Source organism: Neomonachus schauinslandi, chromosome 6, assembly GCF_002201575.2.
Source record: "Neomonachus schauinslandi chromosome 6, ASM220157v2, whole genome shotgun sequence".
Taxonomy (NCBI): domain Eukaryota; kingdom Metazoa; phylum Chordata; class Mammalia; order Carnivora; family Phocidae; genus Neomonachus; species Neomonachus schauinslandi.
The window spans coordinates 5233809-5256647 of NC_058408.1; the positions used below are offsets into that span (position 1 = coordinate 5233809).

Genomic DNA, 22839 nt, shown 5'->3' on the forward strand with positions numbered 1-22839 from the left:
TGTATTTTTTTTTTGAAGATTTCTTTACACCCAACATGGGGCTCAAACCCACAACCCCAAGATCAAGAGTTGCATGTTCCACCAACTGAGCCAGCCAGGTTCCCCCATCTGTAGAATCTGTTAAGACAGAACACATCCTGGGGCGCCTGGGTGGCTCAGTCAGTTAAGCATCTGCCTTTGGCTCAGGTCATGATCCCAGGGTCCTGGGATCGAGCCCTGTGTCAGGCTCCTTGCTCAGTGGGAGCCTGCCACTCCTCCTGCTTGTGCTGTCAAATAAAAAAAATCTTTAAAAAAAACAAAACAAAACACAACACATCCTTGACCATCATTTTATCCCCAATCACACTGGGTTCTTGTCCCCATAGAATTGCTTCCCCACAAGTGTTAATTCAATGTAAGAAATGTTCATTTGCATCAACCCCATTAAGCAACAGGCCAATGGTAAGTTTAAGGAACAGTTATCAGGCTCTGTGGAAGGATACCTCAAATCTCTTAATAAGACTATAAAGATTTTGAATATCCAAGTCACTCTGGAAGTCCCTCTTCTTTTAACACAGACCTTAAGGATTTAAACAAACTCAATGTGAAAAATAAACGTTTATTACAAAAATGAGTTTTGACATTTCAAAATGAAAACAGACAAGGTGTTTTCCAACTTTGTCAAAGGGGCTGTGGTAAATTCCAAGGCTGGTAATAAATGCCTCCTACTCACCACAAGTGACTGAGGGAGTGAGGAACCATTCACCTCAGACTTGGAACAATGAATCACCTCTGCTTCCTTGCCATGTTTTCTCTACGTCCCTCCCACCCCATCTCCCAAGTAGGATACACATCTGAAACATACTTTAAAAACCTCATTCTTACTGAACCGTTTCATAATCTCTACTTTGTTTCATTATTTCCATCTGGAATATTTATTTTTTTATTGGTGCATGATCCTTAACTGATGGTTTGGTTGGCTTTGTTTTTCCTTTTGGATTCTTGATAAAACACTCAATTCTGTTAGGGATTTCCAGATATGGGAATAAAACATGGCAGAGTGGGGCTCAGCGTCCTCCACAGAAAGAAATAAGCAAAATCAGCCCTAGAAAACCCCTTATTTGCCCTCTTACTAGTTAATAAATAGACTGGGAGACTGTGGTAGATGGGGAAACAGAAATCTAAAGGCAAAAAAGGGTCCAGATGGACAGAGGAAAGCAATGAAAGGCAGGCCCACCTTGCTTACTGCTGCTCACTCCCATGCAGACAGCTTCACAGCCTGGTCTCAAACTCTCTTTTCCTTAAACAGCAACCCCCTACCTCTACCCCACTTAAATAAAGTAGTAATTACTACTTTCAACTACTGCTAAAAAAGGAGCTCACCAAAAGGTTTGAGGAACCCTCCTGCCTCAGGCTCCGGAGCAGTTTTCCCACAGCCTTAGAGAAGTCTATTAATGCATCTGGTTGGCAGAGGTGGGAGGGTGGACTTTCTCCTCTCCCTCGGTGGATCAGACCAAGCCCAACCCCAGAGCACAGCCTCAGCTTCAGGGGAGGGGAGGGGGGTTGGCACTCCTCCAGAAGGCTCTCCTCCTGCCACAAGAGGGCTCTATAGAATGAGGGTCCAATGCTCAGGCGGCTCCACCTTGAGACAGGAACCAGGAAGGGGTGGGACAGGGAGCCAGGACCAACCCAGGTTGCAGGGAAATGGGGCCTCAGGCAGCTTCCTGTTTGTACAAAGGAGCCCAGGAACCTCATTTCCCCCACTTCCCACAACAAGAAGCTTTGACAAACCAAGTTTTTATTTCCAACAACATCCAGCTACATACAAGCACACACCAACAAAATCTCACCGAAGAGCTAAGAAGCCCTCCAACATACACTGGATTTCAGCGGAGCTAAGACACGACACCCCATACACACACACACACACACACACACACACACACACACACACACACACGCTCAGCAAAGAGCTAAGACGACTACATACATTCCCACAGCCCTGCAGACATCTCAACAGCGTCCATCCAGTTGCTCCAGCCAAGGGTGATGGTTTGAGCTGCCAGCTCCAGCTCCCTTTTCTTTACATCAGTGGTTTTAAAACTTTTCTGCTACGTGTCCCCTGAAAGCTCACTATGCTCTCCATAACCAAAGCCCCTGGGTTTTTTTTCCTACAGACACAGCTGGTGTCGGGCTGCTTGTGCTGAGGATCCCAGTGGCACTTCCCATGGGAAGACAGAACTAAGTGGGCTGCAGAGGCAGGAGAGACTTGGTGTTGTCACCAAACCTTTTCAGCTGCTCGGTCTGATGAGAGCTCCCCACTCTGAAACAGCCCATACCTCCTTAGCACGGGAGGAAAGGGCCGAGGGATAAGCTCAAGATCACTACTCGTGGGCCATGACACACAGGGGGTAGAGAGTGCCCGCCACTGTTGTCTCCTACTTGGAAGGAAGTCAACGGGCGTCAGTCCGGACTCCTGCCTGATCCCTCATAAGGATGGGGAAGGAAGGCTTTAAACAAGTCCCAGGCCACTCAGCAGTGGTGGGAAAGGAGGGGAGGGATGCAGGAGGAAGGGGTACATAGCCGACGTTAACAAAAAAAACCACATCCTAACTAAAATAAAAGTGGGGACCCCTGTGGGGGCTAGAAGACACATAAGGCGTCCTGTGAAAGTACAGACATCACGGGCCAGAGTCTGGTAGCACCAGCGTAAGGCAAGCACAGAGGACAGGATATGAGCCGGACCAGGGTCACACCAGGAATGACGAGGTCTGCCTGAACTCCCCCTGGGGAAATAAAAACATCCAAATCAACTCTACCCTCTTCTTTAGCTGATCATCTCCCATACCTGTAGACACAGGCTAGAAGCCCCCTCCTCGTCCCGGGGTAGCACACTCACTTCACTGCGAGCAGTGGGCTGGCTGTAAATCACCTTCTTACTTGAGGTCCTGCAGACAAGTCAGAAGACAGAGATACTCAGTCCCCTAGTGCTCTCCTTAGCCCCTGCTTGCAACTCCAGAGGCGGGACTGAAAGCTTTACAGAAGCACAGAGTTCTCAGCAGGGAGGTGTGGGTGGAGGGAGATAGGACAAATGGAAGGCCACAGGGAACAGGGAGAGGTAGAAACCTGGATGTCCACCCAACCAGGGCTGCCTCCACCTCCAACCCCTTTCCCTGGGCCCATCTCAGCTTCAAACCACAGGCATCCATGTTTTCAACCTCAGAGATCCCCAGGACAGCACCTCACTCACCCTTTCTTTGTTCCTGAAAGAGAAGAAACGGGACCGTGACTGTGAGCAGGACAGAAGAGAGCCGGGCACAGAAGGGTGGCAGAAACAGCATGCAGTAGGTAAGTGGTGCTCACCCGGGAGATAACCCCGCACATGTGGGCTCACTATCAGGTCAGTACTCAGATGGCACCCAAGAACCGTGCCCTGAAAGGGGGACGATAAAAAGGAGAGCCTTTGAGGGCAAATACTCACTGTCAAAGTAGCCTCGTCTATAGGCGAACCAGATGCCCAAAATCAAGAATCCAAGGAGAATGAGTGTGACGAGGACAGCTGCCACGATGCCCCCCACATTCAACTCCGCTAGGGGACACAAACGAGAGGTCAGTGCCCTGAAGCCTCACTCACACCGCTGACACCGCGACCAAAGCCAGGATGAAAAGCAGACCCCAGTCCCCACCCCAGGCCTGAGCTCAAGCCCCTGCTCCATACACCCTTGCTCACCAGCTTCCATGTGCACAGCATCTGACCTCATGGGGGTCCCATACCCATTCTGTGCCTGACAAGTGTATTCTCCAGTATCAGAGGCTGACACAGGATCAAAGACCTGGAGGGAAGAAAACCGTTGGCTTGCTGCCTGAAAAAGCCAAGCACCTATTCTTGTTTTTTTGTTTTGTTTGTTTTGTTTTTTTAAATAAGTTCTACGCCCAACGTGGAGCTTGAACTCACAACCCCGAGACCAAGAGTCGCACGCTCCACCGACTGAGTCAGCCAGGCGCCCCCTATTTTTGTTTTTTAATTGCACTAGAGTTGACATATAATATTACATTACTTTCAGGTGTACAACATAGTGATTCAACAGTTCTATATATTATGCAATGCTCATCCTGATAGTGTCCAAGTACCCATCTTTTGTCTTCTGACCCTGATGCCAAGTTCACCTTGCTGCTGTTCTTCTTCCCCACCTTCAAGGGTTCTATAACTGTGCCCCCCACACCTTTCCTTGCTACCCCATCCCTACCAGCTCCCCTGTCTTGTGATTCAGGCTATAGGAAGAGTTGCTGAAGGCACGGTTGCTCTTGGGCTCTGTAGGCATCAGGACCCCGTCCTTGAACCAGTAGAACTCAGAAGGGGGAGAGCCGTCTTTCTCGGAGCAGGTCAGCACTGCCCGACTCCCAATGGTGGCAGAGGAGGGGATGTTGACCGTAGGCTTGGATGGAGGCACTGTGAAGGGACAGAAGGGGCTGAGCACAAGGTCAGAGAGCGCTGCCTAGAGGCTAAGTTGCTGATAGCGCAATCCATCAGCTCTAGCCTCTATCCCTCACCACGCCCTCAGCTTCCTCCTACCCAGGGGCGCATCCCCTCTCTGCTGGCACCGTGACTCTGAATCCTTCCACCCATGAGTGTTCTCACCATCAGTGAGCTCCAAAGCTTAGCAGAGCCTGTGAGGGTTTAGGGAAACAATGAATGCCAAGACCACACAGAAAAAGTGTAGCACATACCAAGCACAAGGAGCTTGACGGTGACCTCCCCATAGGTGTTGCCGCCTTCATCAGAGACCATACACGTATACATCCCCGTGTCTTTCCGGGTCACAGAGTGGAAAGTGATGCCACTATGTGAGAAGGTAACTCGGTCCTCATAGGAAGCTACCAGGAGAGGAGGAGGGGCTGAATGAGCGGGGGGCCAAGAGAAGCTGGGCAGGAGAGGCCACGGGAAGTCCACGGGACCGGAGCCCCAGGCCGCACCTCTCCCCTGGAATCCAGGCCCAGCAATCCCTCCACAACCTGGGCCATCAGGAAGGAAGCGGAGCAACTCACCCGTGATCTTGTTGTTATAGCAAACGAGGCTGGTGATGTCACCTTGGGCAAACTTCCACTCCACACGGGGAGAGGAGAAGCCGGAGTAGGAGCAGGACAACTTGGCGGCTGCAGACAGAACAGAAGTGAACCGGGGGAAGGTGCCGCAACAAATGGGAGAGGGGAAACGGCCCCCAACAGCAGTCTGTGCTGGATGCTCTCCAAGTCCCCGGGGGCCTGCACCTGCTCCCGCCAGCCCCAGACACCCCCCCACAGTGGCCCCGCACTCACGTTTGTTCTCAGCAACTCGGACTTCAGGTTCCGACGTGTACACTGCACCCCTGCCCAACTCCAGGGAGCCTGAGGAGGACAGAGGCGGACCCTTAAGGAGGGGACAGAAGAGCCTTCCCGCTGATGGAGCACCCGAGGCCAGGCTCCTCCTACGGCTTCTCCAAGGTGAAGAGATTCAGGAGATCCAAGGTCCTCCTGGGTCTCAGACCCCATCACCAGTAACTTAAATATTTTCTTTAAATGCTTTTTGCCACAATTGCAGGCCAATACTTCCATTATCAATGGAAATAAAAATAAAATATTTCTTTCAAATGTCATTTCTTTCACTTTTTATGTTTCCCTCTGCAACTCCCAATAATCTTTTTTTTTAATTTTTAATTTTTAGAAAGATTTTATTTATTTATTTATTTGAGAGAGAGAGAGAGAGACCAAGCACAAGCAGGGATAGCTGCAGAGGAAGAGAGAGAAGCAGGCTCCCCACTGAGCAGGGAGCCCGATGTGGGACTCGATCCCAGGGCCCTGAGATCATGACCTGAGCCAAAGGTAGACGCTTCACCAACTGAGCTGCCCAGGTGCCTCTGCAACTCCCAATAATCTAATTAGATTCCTACTAGTCCAAGAACAGCTTCCCAAATGACATTTCATGATTCAGAGAAAGCTTCTCAACAAATAATTAATTGCAACCACTTGTCAGACACTCCTGGCAGGAAGCCAGCAAAGCTGGAGGCCAGGGAGGCAGGGAGGGAAGCGAGGAGGCAGGGAGGGAGGCGAGGAGGCAGGGGAGGAGCAGTTATGAGGATAACAACACTCGACATTTGTAGGGCATTTTGTATTTTTAAAGTGTTTTCACATACATTATGTCGTTTGATCCTTGAAACAAGCATGACAGATCAGCAGGACAAGTGTTATTACCCCAGTTTTACACGAGGAACCAAGCCAATCAGAAGGAAAGAACCGTGCCTAAGATCACACAGCTGGGTCTGAAAGGGAGCCCTGGCTCTAGCCAGAAATGGGCTAGATCCTCTCCCGAGAATCTCCCCCTGCCCAGTGGAAAAGGAAAGGAAGAGGTGGTGGGTATTGGGGGTGAAGAGCTGGGTGAGGGGAGGCAGGGCTAACTAACTGAGAGCAGCGGTGGGTGGGCAGGAGGGTCCAGCATTCGACAGTAAGCACCAGTGACAGGACTCTGGGAGATCCAGGCTCCGCTGTAAACCTGCGCTTGCACAATCACCCCCATTCGTGTTTTCCATGCTCAAATTCACCACGTGTGCTTTCTTTATCCTTCTAAGAGTCCCGTCTTCCTTAGATTAACGCAAGCACATTTTTGCTTTATGTAATTACTCACATAACTGAATATGGTCTTGAGGCTCCCTTTTCTCACCTGAAACATGAAAGGTTTGAAAGAGATGTTCTCGGGCGCCTGGGTGGCTCAGTTGGTTAAGCGACTGCCTTTGGCTCAGGTCATGATCCTGGAGTCCCGGGATCGAGTCCCAATTCGGGCTCCCTGCTCGGCAGGGAGTCTGCTTCTCCCTCTGACCCTCCCCGCTATCATGCTCTCTCTCTATCTCATACTCTCTCTCAAATTTAAAAAAAAAAAAAAAATCTGAACTAGATGTTCTCTAAAGTCCTTGAGGGTTTTTGTTTTTGTTTTGGCATTAGTATTTAAAGAGTACTTTTATACTGGGGCACCTGGTAGCTCAGTTGGTTAAGCGTCTGCCTTTGGCTCAGGTCATGATCCCAGGGTCCTGGGATTAAGCCCCACCCGCGTCAGGTTCCCTACTCAGCGAGGAGTCTACTCTCTCTGCCTGCTTGTGCACTCTCTCTCTCTAACAAATAAATAAATAAAATCTTTAAAAATAAATAAATAAAATTTTAAAAGTACTTTTATACATTTATCTCAATTTGACACAACAATGTAAATTAGTCCAGATAAATATTCTCTCTCCCATTTTACATATGAGAAAATTAAGTATCTGGCCCATGTTTTTCATAGCTATGAAATAGCAGAGCTCAGATTAGCACACAGGTTCCCCTTACACCCTCTTTTTTCCCTTTTTTTTATTTTTTAAATATTGATTTTTATTTTTTATTTTTTATTTATGAGAGAGAGTGTGAGAGCTGGGGGAAGGAGCAGACAGGAATGGACAAGCAGACTCCAAGCTGAGCTGGGAGCCTGATGTGGGGCTCGATCTCACGACCCTGAGATCATGACCTGAGCTGAAACCAACAGTCTGATGCTTAACTGCCTGAGCCACCTAGGTGCCCCTTTTCCCCTTTTTATACCATACTTTTATAAGCCATGCTGTTTCTCAGAAAAACCGTGGCTTAATGGGGGAAAGACTATGTAATAAATGTCGTTCTTTTAAAAGTCAGGTCCATTTTACCTATGAATTATTTCTAATACATTGTATCTGTATATTTGGCATTACATTTTAACGTCAAATTTATAACCAAACATAACCGATTAGAAATTAAATCAATTAGCCCTCACTTAATTGAAAACTGAGCACTTGGACATCTCTTACTCAGCTGTTATTGGGAATGAAATGAAAGCTGATAATGAAATGCTTTGATTTTTGCCCCAGTCAGCTTTCTCTGCTTTGATGATGGGAACTCGGTTTTTTTAAGATCCTCAAATTTTACAACTTGACACCTGTGATGTGCAGCGTGATGCTCGAGCCTGATCTCCCTTCAGGAATGAAGAACTTGTTTTCCAGCTGCTGGGACTTCTGCCAGATGAAGGCCCTAAGCTACCAGCCCTTTTGAGGACAGGCAGAGGGGCGTGCCTTCCACATGGGGCAGGGGCAGCTGGTATCCAGTGCCTCACCAATGAATGAGAGGAGGAAGGCAGCTCCAGGGAGCCCCAGCTCTACTGCCCCAATGCCCCAACCCCCAATTTGGGGCAACACAGAAAGGCTATTCCTGCCCCAAAGCTCCCCTGGGGAATAGGCTGAGGCTACAATGCAACTCAAGTTCTCCCTCCATCCCATCCTACTCCTTTTCCCTTCCCTGCCCTTCCCTAGGTGTGGATCCCAAGAACTCTCCCTAATAAATGTCTTGGTACAGTAATTGACATCTCGGAGTCAGCTTCCTTAGAATCCAACCTATGACACGACCCAAATAAAGAATACCTTCTAATTAAACTAAGAACTATTGTCTGAAATAAAGGGCCACCAAAAAAGAAATCACAGCATATGAATTTGGGGATTGTTTCTGCATCACTTCTTTTGCTAAGTTCTTTTGAGACCTCTCAGACCTTCAGATCTAGAACATTCAAGAATAGGGACACCTGGCTGGCTCAGTCAGTAAAGCATGCAACTCTTGATCTCAGGGTTTAAAGTTCGAGCCCTATGTTGGGTGTAGAGATTACTTAAAAAAATAGATATATACATATATTTTTTTAAATTAAATTAAATTAATTTTTTAAAGATTTTATTTATTAAAAAAAAAGATTTTATTTATTTGACAGAGAGAGACACAGCGAGAGAGGGAACACAAGCAGAGGGAGTGGGAGAGGGAGAAGCAGGCTTCCCGCAGAGCAGGGAGCCTGATGCAGGGCTCGATCCCAGGACTCTGGGATCATGATCTGAGCCGAAGGCAGACGCTTAACGGCTGAGCCACCCAGGCGGCCCTAAATTATATTTTTTAACTAAAATTAAATCTTTAGGGGGTGCCTGCATGGCTCAGTCGGTTAAGCATCTAACTCTTGATTTTGGCTCAGGTCATCATCTCAGGGTCATGTGACTGAGTTCTGCATTAGGCTCTGCACTCAGCGGGGAGTCTGCTGGAGATTCTCTCTCTCCCTCTCCCTCTGCCCCTCCCCCTGCTCACACTGTCTCTCTCTCTCCCCCTCTTAAATAAATAAATAAATCTTTAAAAAATTAAATCTTAAAAAAAAGAATTTAAAAAATAAAAAATAAATAGAACATTCAGGAATCACATCACATACAAACACAAACGTCCTGGGCTACAGCCATCCTCCCGGCTCCTCAACAGTCCTGACCTCCGTTGCCTAGTCCAGCCTTCTCCTGTTTAAAACACAGGGTCTGCCCCTCAGCACCATCCCAGCCCAGGATCTCGGCTGACCACCTGTGGCCTGATGGCCAATACTCAAGCTCTACTGTGCTTGCGAGTCCCTGCATTTGTCGAGCCCAGCCTCACCAGCACACCCTCCTTGACACCTCACCATCACGGTCCACATTCCCCCTGCCCTCCTGAACAAGCCTCTGGAACCAAGCTGTCTGACTCAAATCCCAGCTCTGGTACCTCCTGGGCTGAGTGACCTGGGCAAGCTACCTTAGTCACTCTGAACCTCGGTTCACCTATCTGTCAAATGGGGATAATAACAGCTTCTACATCAAAGGCCTGGGGTTGAGAGTCAAACAAGCTAAGACAAATAAAGTGCCTATAACAAGAAGCACCAAATAACTATTATATCTTCTCCTATTATTATAATTATCATCATCTGCCCATAGGTCCTTCTGTACACACTTATTTTTCTGACTTCAAAGTTGTCTTCAATAAGACATATATAAATAAATACAAACTCTGCCTGAAAAATGCTTATATCCCAGCCCACCAAACCACCTGTCCTCTCTCATGGTATCTGCCTTGGAAAGGCTAACTCTTTTCTAGAACTTTCACAGACAGACCAGCAGAGTGGAGGGCTTTCTCTCACTGCACCCTATCTCCCTCAGGACGCCCACAGACTCCCTGCCCATTGTCCTCAACTATTTTGTATTTCCCTTGCCTCATCACGCCCCACCCCTTTGCCCTGAAGCTTGGACCTGTACTTGGCTCATTGTATGCGCACACACAGATGTCCCGCTAATGCATGTGGTAAACACAAATAGAAGGAAAATCCATCCTTTTCACGGTGACGCTTGATTTACTCTAAGTTCACAGTAAGAAAAGCCACAAGGTCAAAGGCATCAATAGATTTTTGGCCCCTTCATGTACAGAAAGCCTGCCCTCAATCTTGTACTCCTCCATAGGACTCCTCAGTGTTTTCAGCCCAACACACTCATTCAGTAGATCTTTGGCTCTCACCTTGGAATTAAAATTGCTTTTACCAAGATCACCAGATATTGCATCCCTCAATTCTAAGATGCCCTGATTATATGATATACATCGATTTAATAATAGCTGCTTGGGGGGACATCATATTAAATGTATACCTAGGCTGTAAGTTACATCCCAACTTACAAAACACTGAAGTAGTCTTAGAATTAAGGATAACCACAATTTGCTTTTTCAGTTCCCTTCAGTGGCCTCTGTAAGACGCCAGGCCCTGCAGACGGCTCCCTTCCTCAGAAGTCACTCTGGGAGCCCCTGGGCGGCTCAGTCAGCTGAGCACCCGACTCTTGACCTTAGCTCATGATCTCAGGGTTGTGAGATGGAGCCCCGCATCAGGCTCTGTGCTCTGTGTGGAGTCTGCTTGAGATTCTATCTCTCCTACTCCCCCTCCCCCTCCCCTGCTTGCTCGCTCTCTAAGTAAATAAATAAATAAAGTCTTTAAAAAAAAAAAAAAAGGAAGAAGAAGAAGTCACTCTGCCCTTAGGTTTCTGTGTGCCGCCCTTCTGGGGACAACCATTCTCCTTTTTGAACCTTGCTTTCTCTGTCAATCCCTTAACATGAGTGATCCCCGGCATTTCATCTCAGGCCTTTTTTCCTTTCCACATTCTCTCTAGGAAATCTCAAACACAGCCCAAAATTCATGTGCACCCACCTAGGGCCAGCTCCAGTCCCCGCCTCCCACCAGAGCTGCAGATGCCTACGGCTGAGCCTCCTTGCGTCCTCTCCACCAGGACTCCACACACCCGCTCCTGCTCCCCTCTCTAGGTTGGTGGTACCACCATGTACTTGCTCACTCAAACCAGAAGCCTTCCCGCAGTCACCACCTCTCCCTCACTCTTGTCAATCAAACAGCAAGCATTACGTCGTCACCTCCCAAATGTTCCTCCAATTTTGGCCACCACTTTTTAGTACCATCATCATCTGAAGAATTGCAACTAGTCTCTCAATTACACTTGTTTTCTCTGTCTTGTTTAATCTTGACCCACGCAAATCCATCCTCCATCCCACTGCCGGGGGAAGAGCTAATACTTATTGAGTGCTTACTATGTGCCAGGCACTGCTGCAAGCATACTACACGGACTGTCATTTATCCCTACAAGACCCTTAGGGGTTGGGTAATACTGTTATTATCATCTCTATTTTTTTTTTTTAAGATCCATTTATTTGAGAGAGCGAGAGAGAATCTCAAGCAGACTCTCCGCTGAGTGTGGAGCCCAGTGTGGGGACTGATCCTAAAACCCTGAGATCACGACCTGAGCCAAAACCAAGAGTCAGCCAATTAACCAACTGAGCCACCCAGGAGTCCCTATAATCTCTATTTTCTACACAGGGAAACTGAGGCCCAGAGCAGCTAAAGCGGTGGTGCAGATTCAAATCAAGGCAGCTTGATACCATACAGACTTCCTAAAAATGCACATCTAACACTTGCTTCTAGTTTTCAAGGATTCCACATTGCCTCTCAGATAAAATCCAAATTCTTCACCCAGACAACCCTCTGATAAGCCTTTCTACTCTTGCAGTTTATCCTCTAGCAGTAGAGACTCCTTAAACTCCCAGCAAAGAGCAGTTTCACAACCTCTACTTTGCTCCTGCTATTCCAGCTCTGTGGAGCACCCTTTCCCCTCTTTCTTCATCTGGTCAGCAGCTATGCATCTACATTATTTTCCAAGAAATGACCCACCCACCCCCAATCCTACCACAGCCGGCTTCAGACCTCTTTCCTAGGCTTTAACTACCCCATGCAAAACAGGGGCAAAGCACTGCCCACATTACAATGACATCATCTGTGCACAGGTATGTCTCCCCTACCAGACAGTAAACCCCCAGGGAACAGGGACCATGTGTTATTTATTATTCTGAGTACTCAGCACTTTAGCATAATGCCTGGTACAAGTTGACATTGAACAACATAGAGTCTTAACAAAGTAGGTCATAGCAGACCATTCACTACAACATCTACTTGTTAAAGTTTATCTACAAAGATAAGCCCATTTTTCAAACTGGCAGACGGGGCATGCCCAAATGAAGAAAAAACAAACTCAATCCATAGTTCAATCTTTTAAAAATTTTTAATAAACTGTTCTATTATCAGGGGGCAGGGGAAAGATGACTATTCCATTAATCTTTTTCTTTTGTTACAGATTTATTTATTTAAAAAAATATTTATTTATGTGTGTGTTGGGGGCAGAGCAGACTCCCCACTGAGCGGGGAGCCCCAGTTCAGGGCTTGATCCCAGGACCCCGGAATCATGACCTGAGCCAAAGGCAGATGCCCAACTGAGCCACCCAGGCACCCCTCCATTAATCTTTTTCTTAAACTTAGCTTCAGCACTTAAGAATTAAGTGGTTTTTTTAGATTTATTTTTAAGTAATCTCTACACCCAACGTGGAGATCAAGAGTCATACACTCCATCAACTGAGCCCTCCAAATGCCCCCAAAATTAAGTGTTTTTAAATTTCATAGTTTTGAAACAGAATGAAACTTCTCTGCACATGGGCAATTTCCAACAGCCATTTTGCAATAGGGACTGATTTCTGCCCCTGGGTTGCAGCATGTCTGCAGGTGTCTGCAATGCACAAAGGTAGAGGCTGCTTTCTGCATCCACGGAGGTGTGCAGACAAAAGTGGAAGTGCCAGGAGGTTTTTGATGCAAGGTCTACAAGGGCTCAGTCGGTCAAGCGTCTGCCTTCAGCTCAGGTCATGATCCCAGGGTCCTGGAACCGAGCCCTGCGTCGGGCTGCCTGCTCAGCCAGGAGCCTGCTTCTCCCTCTCCCTCTGCCCCTCCCCCTGTTTGTGCTCTCTAATAAATAAATAAGATCTTAAAAAAAAAAAAAAAGCACCCAACTCGTGATTTCGGCTCAGGTCCTGATCTCACAACCTGGGAGATCAAGCCCCGAGGCAGGCTCTGCCCTCAGCGGGGAGTCGGCTTGGATTCTCTCCCTCTGTCCCTCCCCCCATTCATGCATGCTCGTGCTCGCTCTCTCAAGTAAACAAATATTTTTAAAAATAATAAAAAATAAAACAGCAGCAGAAAGTGGGGGAAAGATGTGAATCCATTTAAAACACCCCCACTCTCTTCATGACCACAAGAACAACCAAGAGACTCCAAGTAGGCCCAGGTCAGCTTAGGAAGAGACTCTGATCAAAGCATTGCCCTTTCTGCAGAGCTAATTTTCAAAATGGTTTATGCTTGTTATAGACTGAATTGTGTTCCCCCTAAACCCTAGTACCTCAAAATGTGACTGTATTTGGAGACGTGGCCTTCCACAAGATAATGATGTTAAAATAAGGCCCTTAGGACATGCCCTAATCCAATCTGACTGGTGTCCTTTATACAGAGAGACACCAACTGTGCTCCTGCAGAAAGGACCAGCAGCAGGAGTGTGGCTTCACAGGAAACCGACCCCCATGAGCACTGTGCTCTTGACCTCCCAGCCTGCAGAACTGTGAGAAAGTAAATCACTGTTGGGGCACCTGGGTGGCTCAGTCGGTTAAGATCTGACTTCAGCTCAGGTCATGATCCCAGGTACTGGGATTGAGCTCCGCATCCAGCTCTGAGCTCAGTAGAGAGTCTGCTTCTCCCTCTTCCTCTTCCCCTCTCCCAGCTCATACCCTCTCTCTCTCTCTCTCATAAATAAATCAAATCTTTAAAAAAAATTTTTTTAATTAAAAATCTTTACAAATTAAAAAGAAAATAAATTACTTTTGTTTAAGCCCCAGTCTGTGACATTTTGTGATGGCGGCCCAGGTGGATGAATACACAGGTCTAAGTTGAACTTCAGCAGTGGGCATTCTGGCTGAATCCCCAGTGACTACAGCCTTGACTTAGGTAATTATGATGACATTTCCACATAGTGAAAGAATCAACATTCTGCACAGCAAAGGAAACCATCATCAAAATGAAAAGGCAACCCACTGAATGGGAGAAACTATTTTGCAAATCGCATACCTAATAAAGGATTAATATCCAAAAAATTGAGAACATATAAAGAACTCCCAACTCAACAGCAAAAAAACCCACACAATGCAATTAAAAGATCTCTGGGCAGAGATCTGAATAGATGTTTTTCCAATGACATACAGACAGACAGCGGGTACATGAAAAGATGCTCAACATCACTCATCATCAGGAAAATGCAAATCAAAACCACAATGAAATGTCACTTCCCGTTATTATCAAAAAGACAAGAAGTAACAAGTATTGGTAAGGATGTAGAGGAAAGAGAGTATCTGTGCACTGCTAGAAGGAATGCAAACTGGTACAGTACGCCACCCTGGGAAACAGTATGGGGGGTTCCTTAAGAAAGTAAAAATAGAACTACCATATGATCCAGCAGTTCTACTACTGGGTGTCTATCTGAAGAAAATAAAACCACTACTTCAAAAAGATACATGCACCCCTATGCTGACTGCAGTATTCTTTACAGTAGCCAAGATACGGAAACAATCTAGGTATCCATCAATGAATGAATGGATAAAGAATATGTGGTACATATAGGGGTGCCTGGGTGGCTCAGTCGTTAAGCATCTGCCTTCGGCTCAGGTCATGCAGGGTCCTGGGATCGAGCCCCGCGTCGGGCTCCCTGCTCAGTGGGAAGTCTGCTTCTCCCTCTCCCACTCCCCCTGCTTGTGTTCCTTCTCTCCGTGTCTCTCTATCAAATAAATAAATAAAATCCTTTAAAAAATCTTAAAAAAGAATATGTGGTACATATATACAATGGTTTATTATTCAGCCATAAAAAAAACCAACTGAAACCTTGCCATTTGTGTTAACATAGATAGACCTTGAGACCATTATGCTAAATGAAATAAAGACAAAGACCATATGATCTCGCTTATATGTGGGATCTTAATTTTTTTTTAAGATTTTATTTATTTATTTATTTATTAAAGATTTTATTTATTTATTTGACAGAGAGAGACACAGCGAGAGAGGGAACACAAGCAGGGGGAGGGGGAGAGGGAGAAGCAGGCTCCCCACAGAGCAGGGAGCCCGATGTGGGACTTGATCCCAGGACCCTGGGATCGTGACCTGAGCCGAAGGCAGTCGCTTAACCGACTGAGCCACCCAGGCACCCAAGATTTTATTTATTTATTTGACAGAAAGAGACAGAGCACGAGCGGGGAGGAAAGGGAGAAGCAGGTCCCTGCTGAGCAGGGAGCCAGATGACACAGGGCTCGATCCCAGAACCCTAGGATCATGACCTGAGCGGAAGGCGGATGCCCAACTGAGCCCCCCAGGCACCCCATAGGATCTAAATTTAAAACAAAAACAAAACTAAGCTTGGAGATGGGGGGGGGAATGGGTGATGGAGGTGGAAACGTACAAACTTCCCATTATAAAGTAAGTCACGGGGACATAATGTTTAACGTGGCGGCCATAGTTAGTAATACTGTACTGCATATCTGAAAGTTGCAAAGAGTAAATGTTAAAGAGTTCCCATCACAAGAAAAAAAATTCTGTAACTATGTATGGGGACGGATGTTAACTAGACTTACTGTTGTGATTATTTTGCAATATACAGAAATATCCAATCATTACATTGTGTACCTGAAACTAATATATCTCAAAAACATAAATAGGGGCACCTGAGTCAGTCGAGCGGCCAAATCTTGGCTTCAGCTCAGGTCATGATCTGAGCTGGGAGCGAGCCCCACGTCGGACTCCCCACTCAGCAGGAAGCCTGCTTCTCCCTCTCCCTCTGCCCCTCCCCTTCACTGCTCATTCTCTCTCTGTCCCTCTCTCTCTCTCAAATAAATAAATAAAATCTTAAAAAAAAAAATACATATGGCCATCCCGAAGGTCAAAGTAGATCAATTTGTACTAGCACAGAAATATATCCAAAAATATAAAAACAGTATGTAGAATTATCCTATTTTTTATTTTTTTTTCAAGATTTTATTTATTTATTTGAGAGAGAGAGAATGAGAGAGAGCACATGAGAGGGGGGAGGGTCAGAGGGAGAAGCAGACTCCCCGCCGAGCAGGGAGCCCGATGCGGGACTCGATCCAGGGACTCCAGGATCATGACCCGAGCCGAAGGCAGGCGCCCAACCAACTGAGCCACCCAGGCGCCCGAGAATTATCCTATTTTTTAAAATAATAAAAATAATCTGAGTATATGCAGAACAAAATCTCTAACAGACTCCATGCACACAACTGTGCATATTATCTCAGACCACAGGCAGCCTTTCTTTTCTATCTTCTGCATTTGTGTAATGAGCAAGCATGTATTAAGTGTTTTAATTTAGAGAAAAAGGAAGGGGAAAAGGGAATGAAAAAGGGGAAAAAGAAAATCAGATCACAAGAAGGAGGAAAGAATAAAACAAAGCCAGAAAGGAGAGGCAAAAACACTGATTAAACTTTAAAGGTGGGGGAAAAAAAACTTTGAAGGTGAAACGAGGTAACAGGTAAGTAAGAAATATGAGATTAGGGGTGCCTGGGTGGCTCAGTCAGTTAAGCACCTGACTCTTGATTTTGGCTCAGGTCATGATCTCAGGGTCCTGAGATGGAGCCCCACATCTGGCTCCCTGCTCAGCACAGAGTCTGCTTGAGATTCTTTTTCCCTCTCCCTCTGCCCCTCCCCCCACTTGTGTTCTAAATAAACAGACTAATTAAATAAAATCTTTAAAAAAAAAAAAAAACAAGAAAGAAATGTAAGATTACTATACCATCAAGATCCTGGAGAGTATAGGTGAGTCTGATAAATTTCAAGGAGAGAAAACGGGTGACAGCGCAGGTACCTGGAAATAACTGTAGTTGACAACAGTAGGTAGGCCGAGTGGCACAAGGGGGTGGGAGTGGAAGAGAAGGTGAGTTGGGTAAAGAGAAGGGGAGGTGGTGATGTAGCCACTAATACCTAAACCAATCCCTACATGCTTTTGCACATGTCAGAAGAGAGCTGGTGGTGTAGAAATCTGTAGGACTGAGCATATAATTCCTGAAAATCACTATGTATCTGAATAATAACACAACTGTGGCAAATTGTGTTTTCCAAAATAGACATATGGATCTATATGTTTATCTCATCCCACATGCTTTCCTTACGCTGGGACTGAAGTAGAGTCTAGGTTCCCTCCTCTTGAATCTGGGCAAGTGTCATGGCAGAAATGACACAGTGAGCCCTCCCATCAAGGTTGGTGCCCTATGCATTGTCTCCCTATTTTTTTTTAAGGTTTTATTTATGTATTTGAGAGAGAGAGAGACAGAGAGAGAGAGCATGAATGGTGGGGAGGGGCAGAGGGAGAGGGAAAAGCAGACTCCCCACTGAGTGGGGAGCCCAATGTGGGACTCGATCCCAGGACCCTGAGATCACGACCCGAGCCAAAGGCAGATACTCAACCAACTGAGCCACCCACACCCACACTGTCTCCTTAGATTCTAATCACAAAAATGCTGTAAGACAGTACTACTGTTATAATCCCATCTCACATGGGATGAGAACACTGAGCTAATAGTTGCCCAAAATCATACAGCTATAAACAGCAAAGTGGGAAGGGAATCCTTTTTTTTTTTTTTTAAGTAATCTCTACACCCAATGTGGGGCTCAAACTCACAACCTGGTGATCAAGAGTCTCACTCTACCGACTGAGCCAGCCAGGTATCCCACGGTGGGAAGGGAATCTTAACCCGAGTCTGCCTAATTTTGAGGCTCCAAAAGTATGATGCTATAGAGCATCTCCATCAGACAAGCAAGGAAAGCCCACTCAACCTTTAAGATCCTGTTCAAATGCCCCTTGATCCATTATGACTTTCCCCAGTCAACATTAATCTCTCCCCAACTTCTAGGAATATAGTCTAAGAAAATAATCAAAGGTTAAGCTTAAAGATGTTTGTACAGGGACAGTTTCATATTATTTAGCATAGCAAAGAAAACCTAAAAGTCCAACAAAAAGTGAACAGTTAATTATAATATAGCCATGCAGTAGAATACTATAGAATGGAGGTTGTTTAAAGCACATTTTGCTTAAAAATACATATACGTAATATATATATAAAGTATATATACATATATATCATATTATTCATAGAGGAAAGACTGCAAATAAACACAAGTACTATTTATTTCTTGATAATAGGATTACATGTGATTTTTATTTTCTCTGTATTTGTTTTCCCATTTTTCTGCACTGAGCACATTATTTAATAAAGATTTATCTTTTTAAAAACTTTATCTCTTTCCTTGTATGCTCCCAAAACATTTTGTACTTCGATGACAGCGCCTGGCATACTCTGTCGCTTGCTGCTTAGTCAATATGTGTCTGTAGTCCTTGGGAAGAGAATCCAAGTTGTTTGTATCTCCCCAGCTCCTAGCACTGTATTTGCCCAGAAAAGTGTTCCATGCCCCCCACTGAAGCACACCGTGATAAAGTGGTCACAGAGGGCGAAGGTGTCCAGACTTAACAGAACCCACCAACAACCACCCTTGTATATGCAGATCAAGCCCACCACAGAAAAGCTTCCTTCTACTGCTTTATTAAGAAACCTTTGTTTCCTCTATACATCCTGTTAATTATTAGAATGTTCCTTAAGTTGCTTTTGTACCATGAATTTGTTTGAATTCCATTTTTTTTTAAAGGGAAGGAAAAGGAGGGAAACCAGCCAGCCAGCCAGACTCTGGTTTTCTCTAAGAATGCACCCAAACTTCCCCTCTAGGCATTCCCCTCTAGCTACAGCTGTGGAATGAGGAGGAGGAAAGCCAGGGCCTCCGGCTCCGAAAGGGTACTCAGTTTACCTAAGGTGGGCTAACTTTTTCCAATGCCCCTGGCTCCCCTCAGGACTTCTTTTTTTTTTTTTAAAGATTTTATTTATTTATTTGAGACAGAGAGAATGAGAGAGAGAGAGCACATGAGAGGGGGGAGGGTCAGAGGGAGAAGCAGGCTCCCTGCCAAGCAGGGAGCCCGATGCGGGACTCGATCCAGGGACTCCAGGATCATGACCTGAGCCGAAGGCAGTCGCTTAACCAACTGAGCCACCCAGGTGCCCTCCCCTCAGGACTTCTTGATATCAAGTGTGACTCACTGCTTTATCCCTTATCTCTAGCACAATGCTCAGAACACTGGAGACACCAACATTTCCTGGATTAACAAATGAATTTGACAAAGCAATACCATTAGAACCTGGACCTAGGGCTTCTACCCCCGGTTTGCCCTTTCCTCCTTCCCACCGGTCACCCTGTAAAGACTGAACTCGCTCCTGGAGGTTAGGGTAGGACAGATAAGGAATGCGTGGGCAAGAGGAACGCTCTGTGAGCCCAACAGGCTGGGCTGAGTCTAAACCGCCCTTCTTGGCTGCACTTTGAGTGACGTCAGTGGCTGGAATGGCCCTCAGGATAGCAGAAGGTGGGATCAGCAGTGTGGGACAGGAGAGCTTTCACTGACTGCATGGCTCCCTCCTGCCCTCTCTGCAGAATTTCCAGTTCTACCTGCTCCGCTCCTCCCCTTCCCCACCCAGCTCCCCAGTACAAGGGAAGGTTATGCCCTGCCCACTCAGGGCTCACTCCAAGGGCCTGGCATCAAGCTTCCTGTCAGCCAGCTGTTTCCTCCTGTCCTACCCCCAACATTGCGAAACTAATGCCACAGCCGGACTTTAGACAGAAACTCTGCTTATCAGGGAGTCCCAGACAGATGAACTCTGAGTTTTCAATGCCTGGAAAAGCCCAGTATGCATCCACTCACGTGGCTTCCCACAACCCACTCCCCACAACGCTGCACCCTCTTTCACAATTACATCTGACAAGTGGTCATCCAGATCTTTCCTGAACCTCTGAAAAGGAAGCGAGTCTGAGTTTAGAGGTCCCCAAGGTCTCTCCTCAATACTAACAGATGTGAAAAATAAGCTCCATTATTTCCTACTCAGTCATGCAAAATGGGTATAGTTTTTCACTCTATCTCTGAGCAAAGGTGTCAGCCCTTTCAGTGTCCACAGAACAGGTGGCCCCTGACCCGGTGACTTGGGGGAGGGGGGTGGGGGGGGCTAGACAGTGGTGGTGGGATCTTAAAGACCAAGACCACAACACCCATAATGCCCATATGAAAAGATCTCCGGGGTATCCAAAGTGAAAAAAACTAGGTGCCTGATGGAGTACATGTCTGTGGTGTACATCAACATATTAACCTGTTCTAAGTATAAATAAAACTTTTTTATTTTTTTAATTACAAGAGCTCTACCCCAAACCAAAACTAGCCTGGAGACCCCAGGCATGCCTAGGTCACAAAGAAACTAGAAACATTGTAAAGTGAAAGTGTCCTGGAGCCAGGAGGTACAGATGGAGGGGGGCACTGGAATCCCACTACCGGGCATTTCCCAGTTCCTAGTTCCGCCTGGCTGCCTGGCTGCCTGGCAGTCGTCAGCCGCCACTAGATTTCAGGTTTCGAGGGAACAATTCTTTCCTGGGAGTAAATTCAACCAGTGGTAGAGGGAGGGGAAAGGAGAAGCGACTCACCAATGTACAGTTTGAGGTAAAGCTAGCAAAGCTGAACAGCAAAGGTGGAAGGGCTTGAGTCAGAAACATCCATAGAGAAGACAAGCACTCAGACTGAGCCACACATGGGGCAGCAGCTCCTGTCTTCCGGAATGTCGGGTGGGGATCCCCCACTCAAGTGGGATGGGAGGAAAGAACGAAGGTTCCAACCCAGGCTCCCCCTTCTTCCCCGTGGTTACACCAAAAGTCCTCCTATTCACACATGACCCTGCTATAAGTAGAAATGCCTCTCCCTGCCTGGGAGACTGCTGGAAACTTAGAATTCTAAGTGCAGGCTCCCCAGGAAGAGGGAGACCGTGTTTTTGGTCACTGGGTGTGCTTTTCCCAAGCCCAGTTCCCTCAGTGTTTGGGCTCCAATCCCTGCCCCAGCAGCTCAGGCTTTCCTCTCCACAAGGCTTCCCAGGGCTGGCGCTGGGCCTTTGCTTGAACTTGATCATATCCTGCCCTTTGTTCTTCCTCCCTGATGGCAGAGCCCACAATGAGCAACAGCCGTGGTGGGAGAAGAGAGAACACGAGGGCACCCACATATGCTCCAGACACCCCAGGGCCAGAGGACAGACCAGACACCCAAGAAAGAGCCCTTACCTTTTTTTACCTTTGCTATTTGGGATCGAGGAGGAGGAAACCTTGCTTCCTTTGACCAACTCTCCTGGGGCAGCATTCTTTCCTCCTCACAAAATCCAAAGGGGTTAACAGCTGCCCAATGATAATCATCCCTTCATGTACATGTAATGTAGCTATTATCCTGGTCAACCCGCAGGACAAGCACTATTACTCCTGTCCACAGATGGAAAGACTGGGCACTAGTCTAAGATCACAAATAAGGCAGAGAGCCAAACTAGAAACCCGGTGAGGTCATCTGATTCCTATTTCCATCCTCATTTTACTAATCAAATTCCTCCCCCCAGGTCTAGCCGGATTTAAATGTGATATGGTCAGTTCCCCCATCCCCTGGGCATGTCACTTCCCAGGACGCACCGTCCTGTCAAGCTAATGCAACATCACCTCAGGCTCCATTTGAATCCCTGAACAGACTAGAGGACATGCCCAAGCTCAGAATGGGGCTATCCCAACTCTTTCAGTGCCAGTATGGGCTACTGGGGGATGTCACAATGCAGAAAATGAGGAGAGAAAAAGAAAGAGGAGAAGGAAGAAGGATGCCGGCTTCAGGAAGCTTGTAAGCCCGACACACATGGTCGCAGATAGCATCACTGATGAGAAACTTCGGGGGGGGGGGAGAGCACTGTTCAGCATGAGGTTGCGTACCAGGAGGAGCACCACAAAGAACCAAAGAAGGCCCATGGGTGTCATGAGCAGTTCTAAAATACAGGCAGAAGAAAGAACGGTGGAGAATAGGTGAAAAATGGAAACTGAATCAAGGAGGAAAGTGGAGGCACAGAATGAAAAGGACAAGCGAGAGAAGGTAAGAGAGTGGACCTGGGGGCGTTATGCCAAACTTATGTTTGAGATCATGGTTCCTGTGCCACAGGGTGCTTGAGATGCTGGATCCAGCAGTGGAAAAAGGAGAAGGGGCTCAGGAAACTTTGGTTCCATTCCCAGGTCCTTTCGTCAATCTGGAAAAGTCATTTCCCCTCTTTGGACCCGTTTCCGTATCTGTACAATAGGGAGAGGGTTAGACTTGCCTCTGGTCCAGTTTACCCCAAGGGCTTATGTTTTTGTGATAAGGGACAAAGAAGCTGTCAATCCACCCGCCTAAGAGCAGGGAATCCATTTCCACCCTTCAAAACTGAGCAAAATGAACTGCCTTATAACCACCAATGCTATTGTAACTGTTCATTTCTTTTACACTTTCTAAAGCATGGACCTCGAGGGAAAAACAAAGATTCCTACAGATCACCTACTGACACAAGAATCCACAGAAGCACACTTACAGGCACTCATGAATCTGACAATATACGTCCAGCTGGGGACACAGGGTGCCTAACTGGGTGACCCAAACCATACACTCAGTCCGCCCAAACCTATCT

The 22839-nt window shown here is 46.7% G+C and overlaps 1 protein-coding gene across 4 annotated transcripts in view; it reads right to left on the reverse strand.

Moving 5' to 3' along the window:
• The window catches only part of F11R (F11 receptor), a 44118-nt gene that overhangs the window by 20244 nt on the left and 1035 nt on the right, over positions 1–22839 (reverse strand). The window contains exons 2-10 of one of the 4 annotated variants that reach the window (XM_021682058.2): positions 5296–5364; positions 5026–5133; positions 4708–4854; positions 4227–4429; positions 3710–3812; positions 3461–3568; positions 3230–3242; positions 2879–2927; positions 579–2765 (exon numbers count right to left, since the gene is read on the reverse strand). In XM_021682058.2, the coding sequence (XP_021537733.1) occupies positions 2730–2765; positions 2879–2927; positions 3230–3242; positions 3461–3568; positions 3710–3812; positions 4227–4429; positions 4708–4854; positions 5026–5133; positions 5296–5364 (836 nt within the window). In that variant the 3' untranslated portion in view covers positions 579–2729. Of the gene's footprint in view, positions 1–578; positions 2766–2878; positions 2928–3229; positions 3243–3342; positions 3413–3460; positions 3569–3709; positions 3813–4226; positions 4430–4707; positions 4855–5025; positions 5365–22839 lie in introns of those variants that run through there. The other 3 variants (XM_044915887.1, XM_044915886.1, XR_006540221.1) reach the window with 3 other exon arrangements.